The 22,247-nt window shown below is 42.0% G+C and overlaps 1 protein-coding gene across 6 annotated transcripts in view; it reads left to right on the forward strand.

Moving 5' to 3' along the window:
* KLHL29 (kelch like family member 29) overlaps positions 1 to 22,247 on the forward strand; it is a 391,351-nt gene that overhangs the window by 360,164 nt on the left and 8,940 nt on the right. For 5 of the 6 annotated variants that reach the window (XM_066995012.1, XM_066995013.1, XM_066995014.1 and 2 more), the window contains 3 exons: positions 328 to 508; positions 9,332 to 9,525; positions 17,964 to 18,108. In XM_066995012.1, the coding sequence (XP_066851113.1) occupies positions 328 to 508; positions 9,332 to 9,525; positions 17,964 to 18,108 (520 nt within the window). The remainder of the gene's footprint in view (positions 1 to 327; positions 509 to 9,331; positions 9,526 to 17,963; positions 18,109 to 22,247) is intronic. The other variant, XM_066995011.1, reaches the window with a different exon arrangement.

Consider the following 22,247-nt stretch of genomic DNA (forward strand, 5'->3'; position numbering starts at 1 on the left):
AATGTAATAGACTGGAAGTTATTTATGAACATTGGAAAGGGTCTATCCCCTTACGTACACGTCCCTCATAGTCTGACATCTTGATTTCTTCATGTCATCTAATAAAAAAAAAAAAAACAGCCTTTGGGACGCATGAATAAATGACACAGATATGCATCATCGGAACAGATGCTCAGAATTGAGGGTGATTTATTTTAATTAGTCAAATGTCATTTGAAGAGTTTTTACTTTGTAACTGGCTTTGATTGCTGTGTGCAGAGCTGCTGCCGTTCCAGGAGCTCACGTAATTCTCCCCTTTTCTTTCCCTCGCCCGCATGTTGGTGCCAGGCGGCATGGAGTCGGGTGTCACGCTCGCCGATGTCTGGTGTTACATGTCCTTGCTCGATAACTGGAACCTCGTGTCCCGAATGACAGTCCCCAGGTGTCGACATAACAGTCTGGTGTACGATGGGAAAATATATACCATTGGAGGGGTCGGTGTGGCAGGCAACGTTGACCATGTGGAAAGGTAAAAAAAAAATATTTAAAAAAATGTGGTTTGCTGGTGCTTTGACTTCATGCTGTGTTAAAGGATGCTTTTCCTTTTAAAGGACACGTCAAATGTGCCGTATGTGTTAAAATAAGCTTTTGTAACAGTTAAGAAAGAAGGAAAATATGCAAGATTAGATTTCTTTTAAAGCTTCAGTGGAAACCATTGTTTCAAAACCAAAGACGAAAGCTGCCAGTTTGTTGGTTTGCTCAGGGGAGGAAAGGGAGGAATTAAGCTTCTTTGGACATTTAACACAAATTACACAATGAACTAATAAACATCCTTTGAATTTAGTACTGATGGAAGTCTTTACAGACTACAAAATATATATATATATATATTTTTAACTAAAAAGAGCAACAGCAAAGTAGATTTCTCACGTGCACCCTTCTGGTGAAGAACCCCAGCCCTGGCCTGGCTGGAAGGAAGGTCCTTCCTTTGGTGCTCTTGGCCTGGAGCTGGGACTTGCCAAGCTCAGAATAAAACTACCAGTAAATGGAAACAGTTTTGAATTCCTGGCTGAGAGGGACTAAATAGAAATGGAAGAGAATGGAAACTTTCCTTTTCAAGACGATCCACATAGAAAAAATTTCCTGTTCTCACATGAAACTTTAAAAAAATGAAGGAACAGAAACAAAAAATAAAGATTTAACAAAGTAAAATTCCAAAGCTGACTAATTTCATGTCAACAATAATATTCAATAAAAGATAGTATTTTCTGTGCGTATCAGTATTCTCATGAAAAAACAGAAATTAATGAATACTGAAATGCAGTATAAGAGTATTCCGTTCCAAAAAGATCAGTACATCCTTAGCCTTACCCAAACACTTAAAAATGTATTGTGACAATAGATTGATGAGACATTTCTGTGAAATACTTTCCGTTAGTGAATCTGGCAGCCAAAAATACAAGTTTTCTTTCTTTTTGTCAGTTTTAAGTGCTGAATTTGACTACTTCAGCAATATTTTGAAGCAGGCAGTTCCCAATAAAAGTTGCCTTAGCAGACAATCCAAAAAGGGATATGTCATTAAGCAAGATATGCAAAAAAAAAAATAATGCATTTTTCAAAACAGTAGGATTAGAGATGTTTTCTATCTATTATTTCTGGATTTGGGGCTTGCAACATTTATGTTCCATTAATGCAGGGGATATTTTTTTTCATTTAAGTAGGTATCACAAATACTAAATACCACAACCTATGTTGAAAGAAGCTTTTTCATGTTTCAAAAAGTTTCCTTCTGTATCTCTATTTTTTGGTACAGTCATATGATTACCTTTTTTTTTTTTTTTCCTGAAGGGTTTCTGCCTAGTTCAGTGCATGGGACAGATCAGTCTGGGGAATTAGTAAAGGCGGTAGCAGGGAGGAAGCATCAGTAAGACATCACATTAGGTCTTTAAAGTGTAGAGGATGATGCGGGTGGACACAGAGCAGATGGTACCTGTTTTATGCATGGCCAGGAAGATCTGTCTGGTGCTGAGCGATCACTATTCACATATGGCCCTAGTTTCGTGTTCCTCTGTCTTCACAAATTTGGCATTATTTTGCCTGGGAGAGAAGGATTTGACAAAATAGCCACTGGAAAGGACATATGCTGTGGGACGGGGTCTGCAGGTGGCCTCCCCTCCCAGCCCGGGCATGGGCTGAAGAACTGACTTTGGTGATGCTCTCAGCAAGTCGGGGAAATGCAGGCAGCAAAGAATGAATAATAAATAATAGCGAATGCTACACATGAGCATTGCTTCGCTCCTTACTCTGAGCTTAAGGTGGGCACTGCCCCTGGGACTTGCTTTGAAGAAAATCTCACTGTTTTATGCAGATCTTTTTTTTTTTTTTTTCTGATTTCTGAATGCATTTGTACTAAAATTTAAGTCAGGACATTTTTAGCTAGGAGAAGTGTTTTTGTGAATGTGGGAAGGTGCAAGCTCAGGAAAGAGACACAGCCTTCCGCTCCATCTCTCGATCCAGAGGAACATCTAACTAATGCTACCACAGAGAGGTGTCTCGATAAATGTCCTTGATTAAAGTATCTGCTTTAATTTTTCCCAGTCTCATTTCTTTCTCTGCTCTGATTATCATGGCCTCCCTTTAGCAATGCGTCCAAAATGTCGGCCAGCTGAATCAAACAACATTAACCCCTCTCGTTCCCTGTCATTGCCATCGCCCAAACCCTTGCTACAAATGACATTGCAGTCTGCAAATTCACACTTGGTGTGCCCAGCGTGGCTCAGTGAGAGCAGCTCTGCTAGCTTTCATTTGTAGCAAGCCCACCAAGAGACTTTTACATAGGGAAGTAGTAGATTTCCTCCCTATCATTTCAGTGCATGCTGCCTCTACCACAATAAGGATGCCTTGTCATGGGGATTTGTTAAACCCATGGTTATAATTAATCTGCTATTGTCTATAAAGTGACTTGCGAGACACAGCCAGGGAAAAAGTGCAACATGGCCTCTTTTGGGTTATGCCAAGAGCTTTTTGGATGTTTTCTTTTTTGTTCTTTGTATTAAAATGACAGCGGGGAATTACGGAAGCAAAACATGCCATTGCTAAGCCATGTGTTTTGGAAAGGATGTTTCAGGGGTCCGCTGTTAGAAACACAGGTGAGAAAAAGATGACCTTCGTAGCTGTACTGAGCAAGCTCACACCTTTTCAGACAAAAGCACTTCCCATTTGGACCAGGCAGGTAATTTCTTTGAGTGCTTAGTAATTTGAATAGTGGGAATCACTGTTCCTACTTTTGCAAGCAGTGAGGCCACCTGAATTTGGGTTGCAACCATTAGCATACATAATAACATCACTGTCATTGCTCAGTTGTCTGCTGTCATATGCACAGTTAATACACACCTTTTGCCTCTGTCTTCTCTTTCTTCTCCCCATAGAGAGCTACAAGGAGATGGCTTTTTCCCACCATATTTCTGTTGGGGCTGCACATTTCTCTGCGAATACTGTGCTAGGGTTTTGGATGGGACACTGAGATACCGTCTTGCTGAAGGGGGAACCTCTCTGTCATTCCAGCAGGTCTTACAAAAGCATTGTATTAAAATAATAATAAGGTGACATGACCACATGCTTCAAGTTAAGTGATACCCAAAATTACATTTACCCCCCAGGCGGACATTTTGACCCTCAGTGTTGAATTTCAGGACTACGCTGTCTTGAGTTTTTGGTTGTTTTTCATCCCAAAGGACTCATCTGAGGTTACAGTCATGTTATTCACCCAGATGGAGCTATGGGGACTTATCCAGGCCTAGTGCATGATACAGTCCAGGACTGTGCCACCAGTGTGAAGAGCAACACACTGAACACCCTCCCATCTCCAGGCCATCCACCACCTCCCCTCATCCACATACATCTTATCTTTACCAACATTTTGCTTTCTGCTTACTCCATTAACCCAAGTGTGACTGTGCCCAGCTTTGACCAGATTTCAATGTGTTTTCACTGGCATTTTAGACGGCACATCTCCTGTCCACAGTGACCTACCCTGACTTCACCAGTTAGCAGTCCCAGAGCATGGAGTCTGCCAGGCGTCTTGCTACAGCTGGTCTCCAAAAATGGCAAAAATAATATTTACCACCAGTTTTCTTCTTGTTCTCCACCTGTGTTTTTCTGGGCATTTTTGAAACATTTCATCCTAAATGGTTAAAATTTTACAAAGATGTTTTTGTTTTATTTTTTTGAAACAGTTGTCAGACCATATTAGCTATACATGCTATTACCTGGTTGCACCTAATATATCTGCTGCACCATTAGAAAGCATTAAAGCAAGTAGGGACCATCAGGCTCGTAATGATTTATGGCATCAGCTCCTGAGCGCTTCTGTCCGTGCTTTCAGTTGTGTCATTGATGCTGAAGGGTGCAGCCTCAACAAGAAATTCTGGTGCCACTTAAATCAGTGGGTGTTTTCCCATCAACTTCAATAGGGTTGAGATTTTTTTTACCCTTTATTTGCCATTTGTCTGCAAAGAGACAGTAAAGTTCTATTTTGACGGATAATATTACAGGACTACCACAAACAGACAGGTGGGAGTCATTTATTACTCATCTTAAAACAATATGCATGTGCCAGACTGGCTGAGTTATAAGTCTGTTCTTGTGAATATACATGGGTATACATTCAGGGAGAGTTATGTTTTTGGAATGGCTGTTTAGGAAAATAACAGCATGACTGCAGTTCTCAATCAAGCCCCTCTGGCAAGTTCCTGTGTGACAGGGAGCGAGTCATTAGGTATTAGGCGAGAGAGTATTACACTTTCTGTCTTCTTCTGAGATATGAGTTGAGTTGGGAGGCGGAGAAATGAAGTGGATCCACGAACTAGGTTTTTAGATAATGGATGGGCCTTGTAATATATGCAATTTGAGAGCTGAGAAGACTGCATATGCTGACAAGACAATATATGTGACTAAAAGTGTGGAAATGTGGGTGCTTTGTGGTTATTATCTGTTTGAAGGACAGAAGAAGATGAATCCCCTTGACCTGACAGCACTTTTACAATAGGGTTGTCTAAAACTGGGAGATTACTTCAGCTGGCAGTGTGTACTTGGAAGAGAGTCTAAAAAATTCAATGTAAAAATAAGCCTTAGAAGCTTTATAAACTGCTTCAGAACCTACTGTTTTATTGATGTGTTAAGAAAATTAAATATATCGCCTTGTCCAAGAATAGTTTCTTAAGCTCCTCAGAACAGTCAGAAGAAAATAAAAAAGGCAAAAAATAGTAATCCATTAATATGATTTTAAACAACACGTGAATCATCTGAAGAGCAGATCAATATGACACTGTACAGCTTTATTTTAAATAGCAGCTTTCCTACAAACAGAATTAAATAATGTATAAGAAACTGGAGAGTGCATGTCTGTAAGCTACTGACCGTGTTGCAAGGATTTTATAATGCGAATAAATGAAGATATTTATACGGCTGTTCAATCTAGAAGGAGAGAAATTAAGGGGTGGGGGGGGGGGGAAGCTATTTTCAGGTACTGGAGGGATCAAAAGTCAACAAGGCAGAGAAGCAAATGGCACAACTTGAAGTGACGGGGTTTTCTGCTGTTAATATCAGGGTTGTAGGGAAAAAGCGAGAAAGGAGGTGCTAAACTAAACAAGTGAAGCAAGAGGAGGATCAGGCCCACAGCTGAAATCCTGTCAGTGGAGAGTTTTGAAAAGTAGCAAGGTTATTTCTGAGTGTGTTTTCTTCACGCCTGGGCTGTAGTTTCTGCTGGGTTCAGATCATTTGCCTTATCAGGGGTATATAAATAAAACATAAACCAGAGCGTAGTGCCTGCACAAGGGTCAGGTGAGACGACACAGCTCGGTGCAGGAGATGTGACAGGTTGGGACACACACGTCCTGCACGCGTCGAAAGCCTGGTGTCCAGAGCATGGCAGGGCCACGGACCGTGGGATGCTGGACTGCACGCGGGGCAGAGGAAGGCTTGCAAGGGCATCCATGTAACACCGAGTGGACTGCCAAACCAGGAGTCTGTCACGTGAAAGGAGATGTCCTTGAAGTTTCACGTTCAGCGTACTGGATGGGCCTACTAGGCCTACAGCCAAGGAGAGGCATGGGCACGCTGGGGCTGAAGGGATCAGCCGAGGAGAAGGAAGAAAAAGCTTTGCATGGCTCAAAGCCAGCTCCCATTAAGTCTCCATCTATGGCTTCAAACAGGAGAATCAAATGCAAAACTTGACTAATGGAAAGAGATCAAAGTGATTATTTTTTAAATCAGTTCCCTCCCTGCTGGCCCCTGAGTAGGGATGGTGTTAAAGGCAGACGAAGAGCCTCACTAGCACCAGAGGTGATGGAGAGATGGCATCACTGGAGATGATGTGGCGAAAGGAGAGGCCAGAGGGCAGACAGGCAAAGCAGGTGTTGTTATTTCCCGTCTTTAAAAAGGTTATAAAGATTCAAGTTTATTAATTTTTAAACCAATTTAGTTAATCTGGTGCAAATCCCTCTGTGAACACATTAAGAGCTGACTTGAGCTAGACCAAAATGATGGAAACCTGCTTTGTAGGGGGAAACTTAAGGAGCTTAAACTACTTAGTTTATCCTATAGAAGGTGAAGAGGTGACTTTATTATTTTCTGCAAGTCCATACGTGAAAGAGAGAGTTTTGACAGTAGACATTTTTATAATCTAACAGAAAAAAAGACTTACTGTCAGATGAGTGGGAGCTGAAGCAAAACAGAGACTAGAAATCAGGCCTACCATTTCGCAAGGAGGTAATGAACCAGGGGAATAAATTCCCAGTGGATGGAGGAACTTGAAGGCACCTCTTTCTCTTTTTTAACCACAGAAGTAAGCAATCCTCTTAAGTAAGTGAAAAAAAAAAAGAAGCAGCCCATATAAAACCCAAGTTGGGTGGTGGTGTTGGGTGGACAAGGACTGGCTGCCACCTGCTTTATGGTTCACTGGCTTTTGAAACCAAAGGACACTCAAGATGAGCATTTTTAAGCTGTCCCACTTGCACCTGTGTCCTGTAGATTTACAGCCTTTGGCTTTCAGCAGGTGAAGTGAAACCGGTCGCTTCTCTGGTTGCAGATGGAGAGCAGAAGACAGAAAGATCAGTTCTTGTCATTTTGAAGTATAAATGGAGAGTAGTGAATGTGGGTGAAAAATGGAGTCTAGGAGGCCTCTGGGGTCCCAATAAAATTCATCCAGAAAATGAACTTTTGTTTCTGCAATTTGAATCTTTCACCAGTATTCCTGTAAACGTGGTCCTCAACTGCCCCCAACTCCCAGCAAATTTGAAGGCTATAACCCCTCCTTTGAAAATGTATTAGGAGGGTCAGAAAGTCATTAGCAGTAATGTGTCTGTCTTGGAAGCAGCAGTCTTCCAGGTATTTCTGACAGAGCCAGGGAAGGCAGCACGGCTGCCCACCTTCTCCTCTGAGACCCTGTAGACTGGCCAGAAACGTTTCTGAAGTTCGGACTGACAGTGGTGCTAAGTATAGGGTGACAGATACAACTCATATCCCAGAAGCTGGGGAGCTATAAAGAAAATCAGTTCTTTTCAGCTGTTTTTTTTGTTTTCTTTTTTCTTTTTTTTTTCCAATTTCTTGCCAATTAACCAATTCCTTAACCAGTTTTATTATACACATCAAAAAGTGAATTACCAAACCCAAAATTACTGCAGTAGGCAAGTTAGCAAAGTGCAACCAAAAAATGGTGTACGAAACTGTACATTATCTGACATTTTTGCCTATCTGCTAGGATGGCAGTGAGTGCTGCCTTGAGGGCTGTGGGCAAATGCAAGAGATGCTGCATGTGGTGCCTTACCTGGAAGAGGTTTGTGTAGTCAAACATGCATCTCCAGTCTTGGTTTTGGTGGGTTTGGTACCAGACTTTAAGAATCAGCACAATATAGTTGTGTCCTCCTGAATGTTCCCAGCACAGTGTTGTTTAATCTCATTATATTTCTCCCCTTTGATCACTTTGTTGTAGATGAATTTAATTTCTCAGTTGCTAATTTAGAGCATTGTAAAATGCAGTTCTCCATTCTCATTATAAGGGACTTTACTCACTTTTTATTTTTCAGTTAAAGTTTGCCTCCTTTTCTTCATTTATGAGTGTGTTAATTACTTTTGGTTATATTACTTGGAAACTCATTAATGCACTTTCATTAAGCACATTAGTTTGTGCTGCTTCCACCATTTATTTCTTTTGTCCCTTATATTTTCCCCAAGTTTGGGCAGTGAGTATTTGAGGGACATGTTACAAAGGGAGAATTCCCCTGTTGCTAAATCATTTTCTACAGATGGATTTGTGGCCGTGGATTCATTTAATGTTTGCATATTGCATATTACTAATATTAAGAACAAAAGCCCCGAATGGGTGAAGAGGACTTCTGTTCTTGCAGTACACAGTTCTGAGTAATTGCTTCACAGGAAAGTCCTCGTTGACTGAATGTGCCATTACATGGAAATATTGAAGCCTAAAAATCACATTATTTTCCACTGTCTCCAAGACTCATTTTAGAGCAGCTATTTGGATCCCTGCCACATTATCTTTAAAAAAAATTGACGTCTGTACTTGTGACATTGTCTAAAATGAATCTTCATCCATGGATTATTAACTGCACATCCCTTATGGTCAATGGCTTAATTAAATCAGATACTGATGACCTTAAAACTAATTTAGCACTTTCATGCATACTCTTTTCTGTTTGGTTCTTGTCAAATATGGATGCAATGGTGAAATCTTATTCTGGCATTAACATTTGCAGCATCCTGCAATGAAGCACATGGTTTGCACAATAGAAAATAAATGGAAGCAACTCACTCTGACACAGAATGTGCATCGCTGGTCAGTTAACTAGAGTAAAAAGAGCTATTGTGTTGCATTATAGTGCAGGTGAGATATGTTCCACAAGCTGAGCAACTGAAGTATATTAACAGCTGCCTGCCTGCGGTTGCTATTGGATATCACTGCACTGATTTGCAAGAATAATCTCATTGTATAGTCGTTAATAGAAATTAATTAGTGGAAGACATCTCAACAAAGATGTCCTGAGTTTCTTTAGCTTGGACTATAATCAGATTTGAGAGGCATATACAGAAAATAGGACTAGCTTTCTCTGGGCTTTTATCAATGTTTTAAAAGCTCAGAAAAGGCGTTAATTACACTATTTACCAAGTGGTTGAATTTGTATGATGTTAGAAAATACATTTCCACCTCTGCTTTTCTTCAGCTTGTCAAGCTGCCTTTCTCTTATATCCCAGCCTGCTTTCTCTGCCTGTCTATCCTGCCTTTACTCTTCAACTGGCATTGCATCATCTCAGCTCACTCCAATTGCTCTCATTGCAGGTACGATACAATCACCAACCAGTGGGAGACCATCGCTCCTCTGCCCAAGGCTGTGCATTCGGCCGCTGCTACCGTTTGTGGTGGGAAGATCTACGTCTTTGGTGGGGTGAATGAAGCCGGACGAGCTGCTGGGGTCTTACAGTCCTACATCCCCCAGACTAATTCGTGGAGTTTTATAGAATCTCCAATGATCGGTAAGGGGTTCGTGTTGTCAGAGCAAACTCGTATTATGACAGAAATCTCTGTGCTACAAGTATTTTAATGCCTTTGCGCAAAGCAAATTAGTTGGTTTTTTTTTTGGGGGGGGGAGATATGTTTATAGCAGATTGGCAGGAATGCATGTATTTTATACCAGAGAGGCAATTATCTGGTTCTTTACTGAAGGCAATTGTCACTCATTAATACAGCTAGTTATCAGCTAGAAGTGATGAGTTCAAAGTAGAGGAGAAAGGAAAGCAGTTATTAGGCATGGACAACTAGCAATTTTAGATCCAGAAAATCGTGAAGTGCAGTGAAACTTCATTCTAATATCATATGTTGCTCCGTGCTTAAAACAACACTGCTCAGTCAATGGATTATTACTCCTGTTTTTGTTAAAATGGCTCCTCTCTGGTAGGAAGTGGTGGCCATTCTTAACTGGGATTTATCAGTGGTGTTGAAAGGCATACATGTTTCAGATTCTGAGATGTCCAAGACATGTAGATTATTAAAACTGTGTTTATTAGTATATGATGCCCTCAAGCTCTCTGAACTTTTTACAAGATGGAGCAGGAAGCTCTATTTTTTAGAAAAAGAGCAAGGTAAGAGGCCAAATTTTCCAGGGTGGAAGCCAACTTCAGAAGTAGAGTCTTCCAAAGTTATGGTAGTGCTCAGAAGATTGCAGTTTATTTCCTTTCTGTGCCAACTTGAACCTTGAAAGTTGAGGCTGCTTTTGGAAATGCAGCATTCAGCCTCACAAGGGTGTTCCTGCAGGTGACAGCTGACCTGGACCATGTGTCCAAAGAAACAGCTCTCATGCAGTCATCACAGAGAAGCTGTTTTAGGATGCCTTGCTTTTGAGTCCTAATTCTCTTCGTCGTGTTGAAACTGTGGCACAAGATGCTTCGTGTTAAAAAACATGATCTCGATGTTCAGCCTGGTAGATCAAGTATGAGCAGCAAGCCATAAATTACACAAGTATGGTTATAAGGTATCCAGATGTGGCCTAAGCACATTCAGAAAGCTAAAATAAGCTGCTCTTTTTTTTTTTATGGTAGCTCATTACAATTATTATGACTCTCTTCTTGGAGTTTCCTAGTAAAACAGATCACGAGGCAATGGTCCAGCCATGGCTGTAGCCTGCCCCGTGAGGACAGCGCTGCTGCTTTCCAACTCCCTTGCTGCTGTTTGTGTCCAGCATAACTTAACATGACATGCATATGATGCAGCATGAAGTGCCCAGCGGGAGGGCGTTAACCAGCAAAAGTCATGTTTATGTAATACAGCAGTGCAAACAAACCTATTTCCTGCATTTTTCCATCACATGGCTGCAGCTGCCACTGTTCATTTAATCCACTGACTGACGGTATGAGGTTTTCCTATACTCAGGGTGTATTGCAAAAATGAATGCATTATGCAAAGAGGTACTCCTTTTCCTTACCAGAATAGCACAAGTGCCACAGGAGCTAAGAAATCATTCCCTGGGCTCATTATACTGTCTAGCAGGCATCAACACTATGCGTGCTTTGGAAAAATCATGCAAACCATCCAGAGGTGGGTTTGTCACCCATTGTTCTAATGCCTGTGTACTACCATTTCCTAACAAAAATACACAAAAGACACCAATGAAGTTAAAAGACAGTGTTTATGTTTTCTTGGTGTAAACAAAGTTAATTAGTTAAGTTGAAGGCATAAAATATATGATGAAATGCAGAGTTGCTGTGCGCCTTTGTTCAGAAATGTATAATGCCAATTTATTTGCAAATGAAGTAAAAGAACACAAAGTCTGAAAAATTGCACCCCAGTGGAGAATGTCTGGGAAAATGAACTGATGTGATGCTTGGTCTTCTCTAAAAAGGCTGTAGGAATACTGGAAATATATTTTTATTTCTCCAGCTCTACAAAGACCGTAGTATCACCTGTACTTGTATCCCCAAACGGTATCCCCAAAGAGCTGAGTGACACTGCATGTGCAGTTCAGTCAGCCTTTACTCAAAACAAAGAGGGAGTAGGAGTCTTGGGCTACTTTTTACAAAATGCAGATGAGATGAGATGAACTCTGATACGATCATTTCTGGGGTGCCTTTGACAGCCTCAAAGCCTTTTTGTGTGTATTTGTGGATTCTTGAGGTGTCTCTCCGGACTAAGTAACCTGAGACATCTGACAGTGAGCTGTGTTGTTTAAGATGACTCCCGAGATCAGTGAAGCCTGTTCAACTTCAAATGGAATAACAGATTATTTAAAAACACCTCAAGTATGTTCAAATATGCAACAGTAGATGTCGGTATCAAAAGAAGTCTCTGGAGATCTTTAGGCCAGTAGTACCTGTTTCAAGTCACTGGTATTTTACAGCCATCAGCGAGTTGAATGCAGCATGGCACACGTTTGAACCCAACAGATCCATCTCTTCCAAAGCATCGTGTGCCAGCCTAGCTCACGGCAGCACTGGTGTCAACCATGGAGAGGGAAAGGGTCAGTTTTAGGATAATCTTAATGGAGGTGAAGCAGGCTGGATATTGAATTCTTGTCTATGTTGAACAGGTATGAAGTGGGGACTGATAGCACATCCACATAGTTCAGCCCCAGCTCTCTTCTGCCCGCCCTTCTCCTCCAAATAAGCAGTGAGTTCACCCCCAGTTTCCATTTGTTCTTTAGCCTTCACTTGACATGAGATGTTGGGACACCTGTGGACAGTAGGTATGAAACTAGGCTCACCAACACGTTGCACGAGTGCTGTGGTAGCCTTGGGGTAGAAACAGGTTTTGATTACGCATCTCTCTATTTGGAGAAGATACTCTTTCTCAGTTCCCCATCCTTTGCCCTGCTTCTGTCCTCCCCATCTGTGGAGCCAGCAGAAGTTCCTGCAGCAGCACAACTTGATATCACTGGGATAGTGGAGCCTCCCAGGGCTTTTGCACCGCATGTTTTTGGTAAGCCACCTTGCACATCCTCTTATGTTTGGAGCTTTAAGAAGTATGCTGGTGTTGAGCCAAAGTCCTACAACAGTAAATGAGCCCAGGCTATATCCTTGTAGTGGTTGTCCTTCCATTTCTTACCAGGTCGTCCTATATAGCTCTGCTAAAAATATATTTCATGCCCAGCTTCCTAAGTTTTGTCCTATTTAACAAGATGGCCATAGACATGCTGAAGTCAGTGATTGTAGGTAAGCCTAATTATCTTGTCACTGCATTTTAGTTCACATTGTGCCTTCATGTCAGGGCACTAAAATATACCTTTTTTGATACCCTGAACAGTCAGCATCTCTACTGATGGAATTACAAGTTTTGATTGGTGTTTCTGGATTGTGAGTGTTTATTCATCACCACTACTAACTTCTAAAATCTACTGAGAATTATGGGAACACAGAAGTCAAAGATCTACGAGCATTTCTGGTTTCTAATCCGAGTATCTAGTTCCTCCCCATACCATTTACTATTGGAGTAATATGTCAAACAAATATGTAATATGTCAAGTGGGCGAATCATAGAGCTATGAATGCAAGAAATATCTGGAAAACGGTGTTAGCAGCATCGGGGCATTTCTACTTCACCATCCTCTGGCTTAGTTTGGTTAAAATGCACAACCATTCCCATGAATTTGGGCTTCACAAGACAAATCAGATGTATGTCTTTGTCCTGTCCCTCTTCCCAAGGCCTTAAGTTCAGTATTTGTGCTGTGGATTGGGCTGGCTCTCACCTAGAAGTCTCAAAGCAATGAGTCTTGTGTAGTTACGAGAAATCAGCTAGCATCTCTGTCTTCATGTGGGGTGATGTAGCTTGGTTTCCTCTTCTCATCTGCTGCATGCTCCCCACCACAGCGAAACTCATCAGGCCCGTTCCTGGAGCACTCCTGGCCATCATCATTCCTCGTCCCACTGTGTCCTTCTGCCTTGCTCCCCGGGGAGCACTGGCTTCCCCTCGTGGTGACAGCACCGTGCCAGAAGGGCTGACATCGGAGACCTCGATGCTAATTGCAATATCTGCACTTCAGCCTCATGAGCTATGTTATGGATCAGACTGCAGTCTCCTGACTGCCGAGGGACGCTATCTCATCCATTACTATGCCATTCTTGAGCTTGTCTGCATAGTATTCCGGGAGAGGAAGAGATGCTTCCTATTAAAAGCAGATTTGGATCCTATTAACTCATCTCCTTTCTCCAATATGCTTCATCATGTGCATCATTCTCATCATTCTCCACAGCCCAGCCGCCCATGCCTGCAGGGAGATCCTTTGGTTGGAGCCGTATCAGGTCTGGTGGCATGCTAGCATTTCTTCCTCCTGACAAAAGCATTGGGTTTGGTTTTAATAACCTGTTTCCATATGAAGTGCTGCTGCCATTCATTTTCGTGCCACTTCAGGCTCTGACTGAGTGCTTCACTGGAAGGCAGCATAAGGTCTGTAAGTAATCATGGAATGGAAAGCAGATCTATGATACTTGACCATGTAATGTACCAGGAGATATGAGAGCCGTAAAACACATCACAGACAGCATGTTGTTGTTAGAAAGAGAGGAGCACACCAGTAGGTTAAATTATCAACACCATGTGAAGTACAGCGCTGGCTCAAGGATTGTCTGAGTGCATACCCCTTCCTGCAACAACTCATCACTGGAAGAGTAGAAATATTTGCCTGTTTTCCTACAGCAACAGCAAAGGAGAATGATGCTATGATGTTAGCCATGTGTAGAGATACCTTTTATCTATTATTTCCTTTACATTTACTCTGCCTTTTAATCTCAAGTGAGCTTGCTGTCGTGTACAAATCTCATTTAAGATTTTCCAGCCCTACATAGATTGCCATATCTGATAGCTCCAACATCTAAATGTTGGAGGGGAAAGGAGGCTGCTACTCCATAGCCTCAGTTTCCATTTCCCTCTCCTCTTTCTTCCTTCCCTCAGGCAGGTATTTGAAATAACCAGTGTTCTGGCCGTGTCCCATTACAATCCTCTTACCCACAGGAGCTTCTGCTCACACCCAAGAGCATTGACCAAAAAACCCAACCAGAACGTGCTTTTGCAAAATCAGGGTCCCCCACCACCTTGCACTATTACCATGTTACAGATCAGCAGTGACCAACTTTGGGGGCTTCTGGCTGTTTTCATGAGGTTACAAAGTCCTGGAAAGGGTAAGGGAAGGACACAGGTAGCACCTGGGATGAAGCAAGGTTGCGGATTGAAGGAGGTCATCCACACTTAAGTGCCAGCTTGAGTTTTCCAAGCTCCTTGTGTCTGTGAAAAATTTCTGCCTCCATGGTAACAAAACAAGAAGTAAAATACACTGCCTTCTCTCCACCAGCGTCTGGAGGGGAGTCCCTCGTGTCCTTCTGCCATATCTTCATCAGGATCTGTTCCTCCCATATCTGTGGCTCTACGACTGTGTCCTTTTACAATGAAAAAAAGAGAGAGGTTTAAACCAACCCTGGTGACTTCATGTTTTTACAGTACTGTTTGCTGTGAACTTCTCCCTTCCTGAAAGAAGCAGCAGAGATTTCCTTGTTTCTCAGTCTCAAGCTTACTTTATGCCAATTTATTAATTTGTAGCTGAAGTCAAAAGCACTAAAAAGACAACAGATAGGTGGTGCATTGGAAAAATGATGAGAATCAAGCATGATTGCCTCTTAAAAATAAAAAAGAGAAGAGAAGAGAAAAGAGAAGAGAAGAGAAGAGAAGAGAAGAGAAGAGAAGAGAAGAGAAGAGAAGAGAAGAGAAGAGAAGAGAAGAGAAGAGAAGAGAAGAGAAGAGAAGAGAAGAGAAGAGAGAGAAGAGAAGAGAAGAGAAGAGAAGAGAAGAGAAGAGAAGAGAAGAGAAGAGAAGAGAAGAGAAGAGAAGAGAAGAGAAGAGAAGAGAAGAGAAGAGAAGAGAAGAGAAGAGAAGAGAAGAGAAGAGAAGAGAAGAGAAGAGAAGAGAAGAGAAGAGAAGAGAAGAGAAGAAAAAAAGAGAAAAAAAGAGAAAAAAAGAAGAAAAAAGAAAAGAAAAGAAAAGAAAAGAAAAGAAAAGAAAAGAAAAGAAAAGAAAAGAAAAGAAAAGAAAAGAAAAGAAAAGAAAAGAAAAGAAAAGAAAAGAAAAGAAAAGAAAAGAAAAGAAAAGAAAAGAAAAGAAAAGAAAAGAAAAGAAAAGAAAAGAAAAGAAAAGAAAAGAAAAGAAAAGAAAAGAAAAGAAAAGAAAAGAAAAGAAAAGAAAAAAAAAAGAAAAGAAAAGAAAAAGAAGAAAAAGAATATCACACTGCTTATTTGAAAAGAAAAAAAAAAGTCACTATAAAAATAACCAAGGGGGTTCCCTCTTTTTCTTTGACAAAAAGGAATGTGAAGTCAGTGATTCAGTCTCCTGAGAAGTCGCTGTTTCTGCCTTGAGGGAGCCCCAAATAATTTCCCTGTGAGATTTGGGAGTTGAGTGCTGAGCTCTTTTTTTTTTTCTTTTTTAATGCGAGAGTTTTATTCTTCTGCAAAATAGTGCTAGTTGAAGGAAAAAAAAAAAAAAGAAACAGGAAAATGTGATAATTAAATATGGAAAAATTCTGATGAGTGTCTTAACTGGAAAAAATGTCACATATGCAAGCCTGATTTGGAAAGGGATGTGAGACGAGTTGTTAGGACAGATAAGTCTTTCTGATGAATTATAGTGGCTTAGTGGCACCGAGAAGAAACTGAATACTCCTTGTTCTATTTTCTGGATGAATTAGTTTCTTCCCATCTGTTCCCAAGGATCAGTGACATTTTCCTAATACATCTGTGTTTTTTGACATATGCCTGTAGATGCTGAGAGTAATAGGAGTCCATCTTAAACCTGTAACATGTTTTGTCTGTGTTCACGTCGGGTGCTGCAGCCCCATATTTCCCCCAGACTGCGCCAGACCACACCACAGGCATGCTGGAACAGAGGCAGACACCACAAAACCATTATTTCCCTTTTAATTTAACAACTTCAAACCCCAGTTAAGGAAATCACCACTCTTCTGGACACATTCAGCAACTTTTGCTTAACTCCTGTCAAATTAAATCTCTCGTTACATTTTTTTAATGGAGTAAGATGGTTTTAAAAGAACCTCAGAGTTACAGTGCCAGCCAGGCAAGTGGTAAGAGAATGCCAAAAGTAAAGCACTGGGGTTGGTTTAAGCCCATCTCTTTCTTTCTTAGGATGCAGTCGTAGAGTCACAGATAGGGGAGGAACCTATAGAGCCCTTGGACTCTGTATGGAGGCCATGGGCAACGCAAGTAAAGATCGTGGCCCTCCTCTCCAGTGTGCTGCCCCGGACACCCTACACGTGGCCAGCAGCACTTTGTCCAGGCTAATTCTCCTCTGGCAATGCAAGAGGATCACCCTTCCCTGAGATACATAAATACAGACTTGGGAGAAGCTTTAACATATAGCTACGCACAGAGAATTTTTATAGGAAGTGGCAAAATATGTGTCCACTAACACCAGGATAACCACCCAGGAAATGTCTGCTCCGAAGGGCTTAGGCACTTAATTCTTAGAGAACTAATTGTGAGGCATATTTTAACTCAAGCAATGTATTTTCCCGTCTTTTGTTCCCAGACACTACTGATTGGTTTTGCTGAAATGTTGATTAAAAAAACTGTTTCGCATTAAGACAGACACCATCATGAGAAATTTCAGCCCAACTGGCTCATATTTAATAATGTGCATATGGCGTGATAGCGGCATACGGGACAAGTCAGCTAATTAAATCAGAATTATTTTATTCAATAAATTATGGTTAGTATTTCTAATAATGTTGCAGCTAACTGAGAAGTTTCAAAGCATCCTTGGAAACTTTGCTTGAACGTGACTTAGGAGAAGGCACTCGCTTAATTTCAAACCCCGGTGTCACGCAGTTCATTGCAATACACGGGACTGCTCGGAGGTACTTCACACATCTGAAAATAAAAATACAGGTGAATGTGTGAGACAGATGAAGGAGAAAAAAAGTCAGGTCTCAGATAATCTTCTGGATTGTGTGGGTGACCTTCCCACAAGCAAAAGTAGAATACAAAAGAGAATCAACTATTGAATATTATTAAGTGGGACTCTGCACTGTGGGTTTCTTCTGTACTTAGCTGCTGCACAGGGTTGGGAAGCATCCGAGTTAAAATTTGCAGCAATTCAAAAGTCTGAAACAACTTGACATCTTAATTTCATATGTAAGAGTGGTGCTTTCACGGTGACTCCATTAGGCTCTGCAAGAGGATAATTGTACTTTACCAGTTTAGAGGGGGGTGTGTACTGGGGGATGAAGGACTGATGAACTTTAAAAGTGCCTTTGAGAACCGTAAGAGAGAAGAACAAAACCAGGAAAGATTTCCTCATTTTTCTTTCCCTAGCCTTGGAGGTATGAAGAAACGTGACTTATCTATAAATAAGGGGAATGTATAAATAAAAAACAGTCTCCAAACCTGAGCCTAAAACTGATCTCAGTGTTGCTTTCCATTGACAGATAACAAATATGCTCCTGCAGTCACTCTCAATGGGTTCATCTTTATTCTTGGAGGAGCTTATGCACGGGCAACCACCATCTATGACCCAGAGAAAGGCAATATTAAAGCAGGTCCCAACATGAACCACTCCAGGCAGTTCTGCAGGTGAGAAAAACCATTCAAATTGAATTACCGGTGCCTTAACATTTTCTGCTGCTAAATAAACTAATGCTGCCTAATAGCGAAGGGGCAGGGGAAGGGAGTTGTGTACCATCTGGGGTTTTAAAGTACGTGTTTAAAGTCCTTTAAACTACGTGTTTAGGGATGCAACGTTTTCCAAAGTGTACTTCTAGCACCTTACTGTGGTTCATGCGTCTCCTGATATTCAGGCACTGTGGGCTGAGGGCAGGGCCATGCACTGGGCTCCCCCAGCAGAGCACAGTCACCCTGTTTTCCTCTCTTTGCCATGTGTAACCAGAGGATGAGAAGTAAACGCTGTATGAGAGACTGCCATCATGTGGGACTGGATTTTTTAATCTAGCCAAAAGAGCCTTGAAAGGAAAAAAAAAAAAAAGCGAATAAGCACCACACACTGATATTAATTATTATTTATTGCGTGTCTTTGATTGCTTTTTGGGCTCGCTTCCCTGATCCCAGTCACAGGTTTAACAAACTTCCCAAACTGGCAGACAAAAATAAAACTTGGCACCCCTCACGGGTACTGGCAGGACTTAAAGGCCTTCTAAAAAAGTATTGCATTACTGGTACAGAGAGCAGAAAGGCTGGCTGGTTTCAGGCATCACCTAGCGCCAGCCCTTTGCGGAGCACCTACCCATGCTGGGGGCTGGCCGAGCTAGCCGTGCCGTACTAAAAAGCCATCGCTGGCTGGTGAATGCTGCCAGCCGTGCCCTGCGCAGGGACAAGAGGACCCATCTCCCCTTCCCGGCTGGGCTTGGTGAAGGCTTGGTATTTTATTTCCACAGCAGCAGCGCCTTGAGGCTCTGAGCAAAGCCAGGGCTGGAGGGGTTGTGCCCTGCAGGCAGGGACAGAGAAGTGGGGTTGCCTCAGGACCACCAGTAACCCCACTTCTCCAGCTCCTTTTGGCCCGCTCCTTAGCCCAGGGATTCCTCTCACACCTGTCCTACAGTTGAAAAATCACCTCCGTGTTTCAACTTGGGGTTAGTCTTTTGCTTTGGTGGAGGAGAAAAAAAATATTTTTAAGAAAGCACATTCCGTTTCTCTCTTTTTGCTGTTTGTTTTTCTTGTTTTCCCCCTTTCTTGCTTCCTTTTAATAATTTAATGAGCGCCCTCTCTTGGCCGCTGAAGCCCATTCTTGTTTCAACCAGGAGATGTTAGCCGAGCATCACACACAACCACTTCCCAAGATTTCTGACACTAAGGGATGCTTTGTTTTCCACCCCACAAACAGCAAACCTTCTGGTTGACCAAGCAGAGTTAAAACCAGTGCCATACGTCCTAGCTGTTGCTTCAGCACCGTGATGGTGATCCCAATAAACTGGCCTGCCTTAAGCAGAATACGACACCCGATAATAAAAAGTAACTTCAAACTTTTAAATGATTTTTTTGCCAAAGCCTAAAGCAGCACAGGGGAATGGAATCCTACATTTACAGCGGGATAGTCACCAAAAATAGGAATAGTAAAATACATCCTATTTGATGCCAAAAATAAAGGCACTATTTCAAAAATTTCTAAATGTGCTGGGACATGTTCAAGGAAAAATATTTTGGCCAAAAAGAGATGTGAAAGCTGCGACAGAGACTAAATAAAGCAATAGGCATGGAAATAGGAAAAAATGGAAGCTTAGCAGTAACAAATACCAGGTATAGGTTAAAAGTTGGCTGCTGCTAAAAGCAGCTGAGGGAACCATTGAGGTACTGATGACCAGTAGGAGTAAAAAGAAAAGGACTTTAAACCTGTTGTTAGGATGAAATCTATAATTTTAATCAGTTAGAAAACCATTGCTGATGGAGTACTGAAGTGTAACAGAACGATCTGATGGGTATTTCTCATCTGCATTTGGAAAGAAGCAAGAAAGTTTGGTTCCAACTTACACTGTGAGTGGACCAACAGCAGGTATGGCTTGCAGCAAGGAGAGATGTGGAAAAGGTCAGAATTACATTCTCAAATCAGGTAAACTGGCCATCTTACGCACAGGCAGCTCTGGGACTTGGCTGAGAAGCTGTTGGAACCACTAACATTGATTTTTAATAACTCTTACAGTTCGGGGGATTTCAGACAGATCAGGGCACTGCCAAAGTGTTTCCCATATTTTGAAAAGGTGAAAGGCAGAATCTTAGTGCAGCAATTAATTTTGCAAAGTATCATCATCAGGCTAAGTAGTCTCTTAGCCTAGTGGTGGTCCTTCGCAAAATAACAGAGCGGTTAATTTGGGATTTCTTCAACAAATAACTACATACTAATAGTATAATGAACAGCAATCGATGCATTTTTGTGGAAAATGGGTCTTTGTCAAACAAACCCACTTTTTGCTTTGGCGGTAGGAGTTGGGTTCTTTGTTTTGTTTTTTAATAAAACACGCCTGGCTGCTAAAGACAACTGTGATGGTATAATATAGCGCGATCTCTCCCAGGTATTTGGCTGGTATTATATGGAATTAACAAGGCACACATTAGAGAGATTAAATCTGCTTCACTGACAGATCTCAAAATGTAGTTGTTAATGAGAAGGTATCATTGAGCAAGGCCATCGGTAGCGAGCATTGATTCTTCTTCAATGCTATTTAATATTTCTACCGACAATGCAGGTAACAGAAAATCTCCCCTGGTAAAGGTTGCAGGTGGCGTAACACTTGGTGGGGTTAAAAGTATTACAGCGTGAGCAATGTAGGCAGTTATCTGCATGTCCCCGTTGGGCAGTCTCAAGCCAGCAGAGGCGTTGTAAATGCAAAGCAATATCTTTAGGAAGCACGACTGCAGCTGCACCTGCCAGTGCTCCCTTTAGAAAGCCAGGCCCTCGGAGGAGTACATAAAGGAGGCCACTCGGAGCTACAAACATGAGCTCTCGTTGCAGTGCAGTGGAATATTGGCTATATTGCCCAATACTGTCAGTGCAATATTGGCTATAGCGTATGAGCTGTAACAGGGAAGTGAAAACACGTGGGGAGGAGAGAGTGCAGCTGCACGCAGCGTTGGCACCAGGAGGGGACGACTCGGGTCAGCCCAGCAACATGTGGAAATATCAGCAAAGTTCATGTGAAAGCTGCAAGAATGACCCCGCGTTGCAAAAAATAAAAAATAAAAAAAAATCTCTGACATGAATTTTAAGGAGTTTGTCGAAGAAAGGTTGAGAGGTGACTTGATCACTGGGAGCAAATGGATGAGCTTTTGGTTTGGCAAACCAAGGTTGCAAGGGCTGGAAAGTGAAGTTGAGCATCTCAGCCTTGAAGTGAGGCACTTCCCTGACAGCAAGGATAATTAAACAGCGAACCAGCGAGGGACAGATGAACTCACCAACACGGTGTTTTTAAGAGAAGGTTAGATGTGTTTCCAAGAGAGATGCTGCCTGGGGAACAGTCTGTGGTCTGCGTGTACACAAACTCAGATTAACTACGCGCACAGGTCCCTTCTGACCTTAGCCTGTGAGGCTACAAATTCCTCCTTCCACTCATTAGCATGGATCACAAAGTACATGATTTAAAAGCAGCAACATAAACAACTTAAAAATTAACTGCATGCTATCGATCTCCTCTCAACAGGAATCATTCAATACCAAATTTGCTGGGAAAATCTTGACCGCATCACTTCTGGTTTTAGCTGCACTGCTTCCACATGTTAAGTGCGGTTGCTCGGAGTACAGGGAAGGGAAAAGCGCTTGATATTCCCTGCAAAGCACATGTGGAAACATAGAGGTCCATCAGAATTGTTTTAATATCCAGTTAAATTACCTTTAATGAAAAACTATACATAAATGGCTCAGCTCTCCGGCTCGCACTCAATACAAGAGCAGCTTGAGCACCCATTTCCAGATTAAGCCCGGCCTGATGGAAGTCAGTAAGAAATTTGTGTCGACCTAGAACTAGTCCTTTGAGGGATGGTGCCAAACGGGCGCTCGTGTGCGACGGGCCCCATCTCAGTTTGGCAGCTCGCAGGGTATTTGGAGATTTGGAAGCCCTGCGCTTGGCAGCAGCGCTGGGCAGCCCTCCCTTTGCGGGCTGGCGCTCTCCCTTCCTGCAATGCCCTTCAAGGGTTTATTTTTCCAGGAGCAAAAAGAATACAGAATGCGTTTCTGCGTATGATTAAAAATTCCATATCCTGCTCGCTTG

The sequence above is a fragment of the Anser cygnoides genome, chromosome 3, assembly GCF_040182565.1.
Source record: "Anser cygnoides isolate HZ-2024a breed goose chromosome 3, Taihu_goose_T2T_genome, whole genome shotgun sequence".
Lineage (NCBI taxonomy): Eukaryota > Metazoa > Chordata > Aves > Anseriformes > Anatidae > Anser > Anser cygnoides.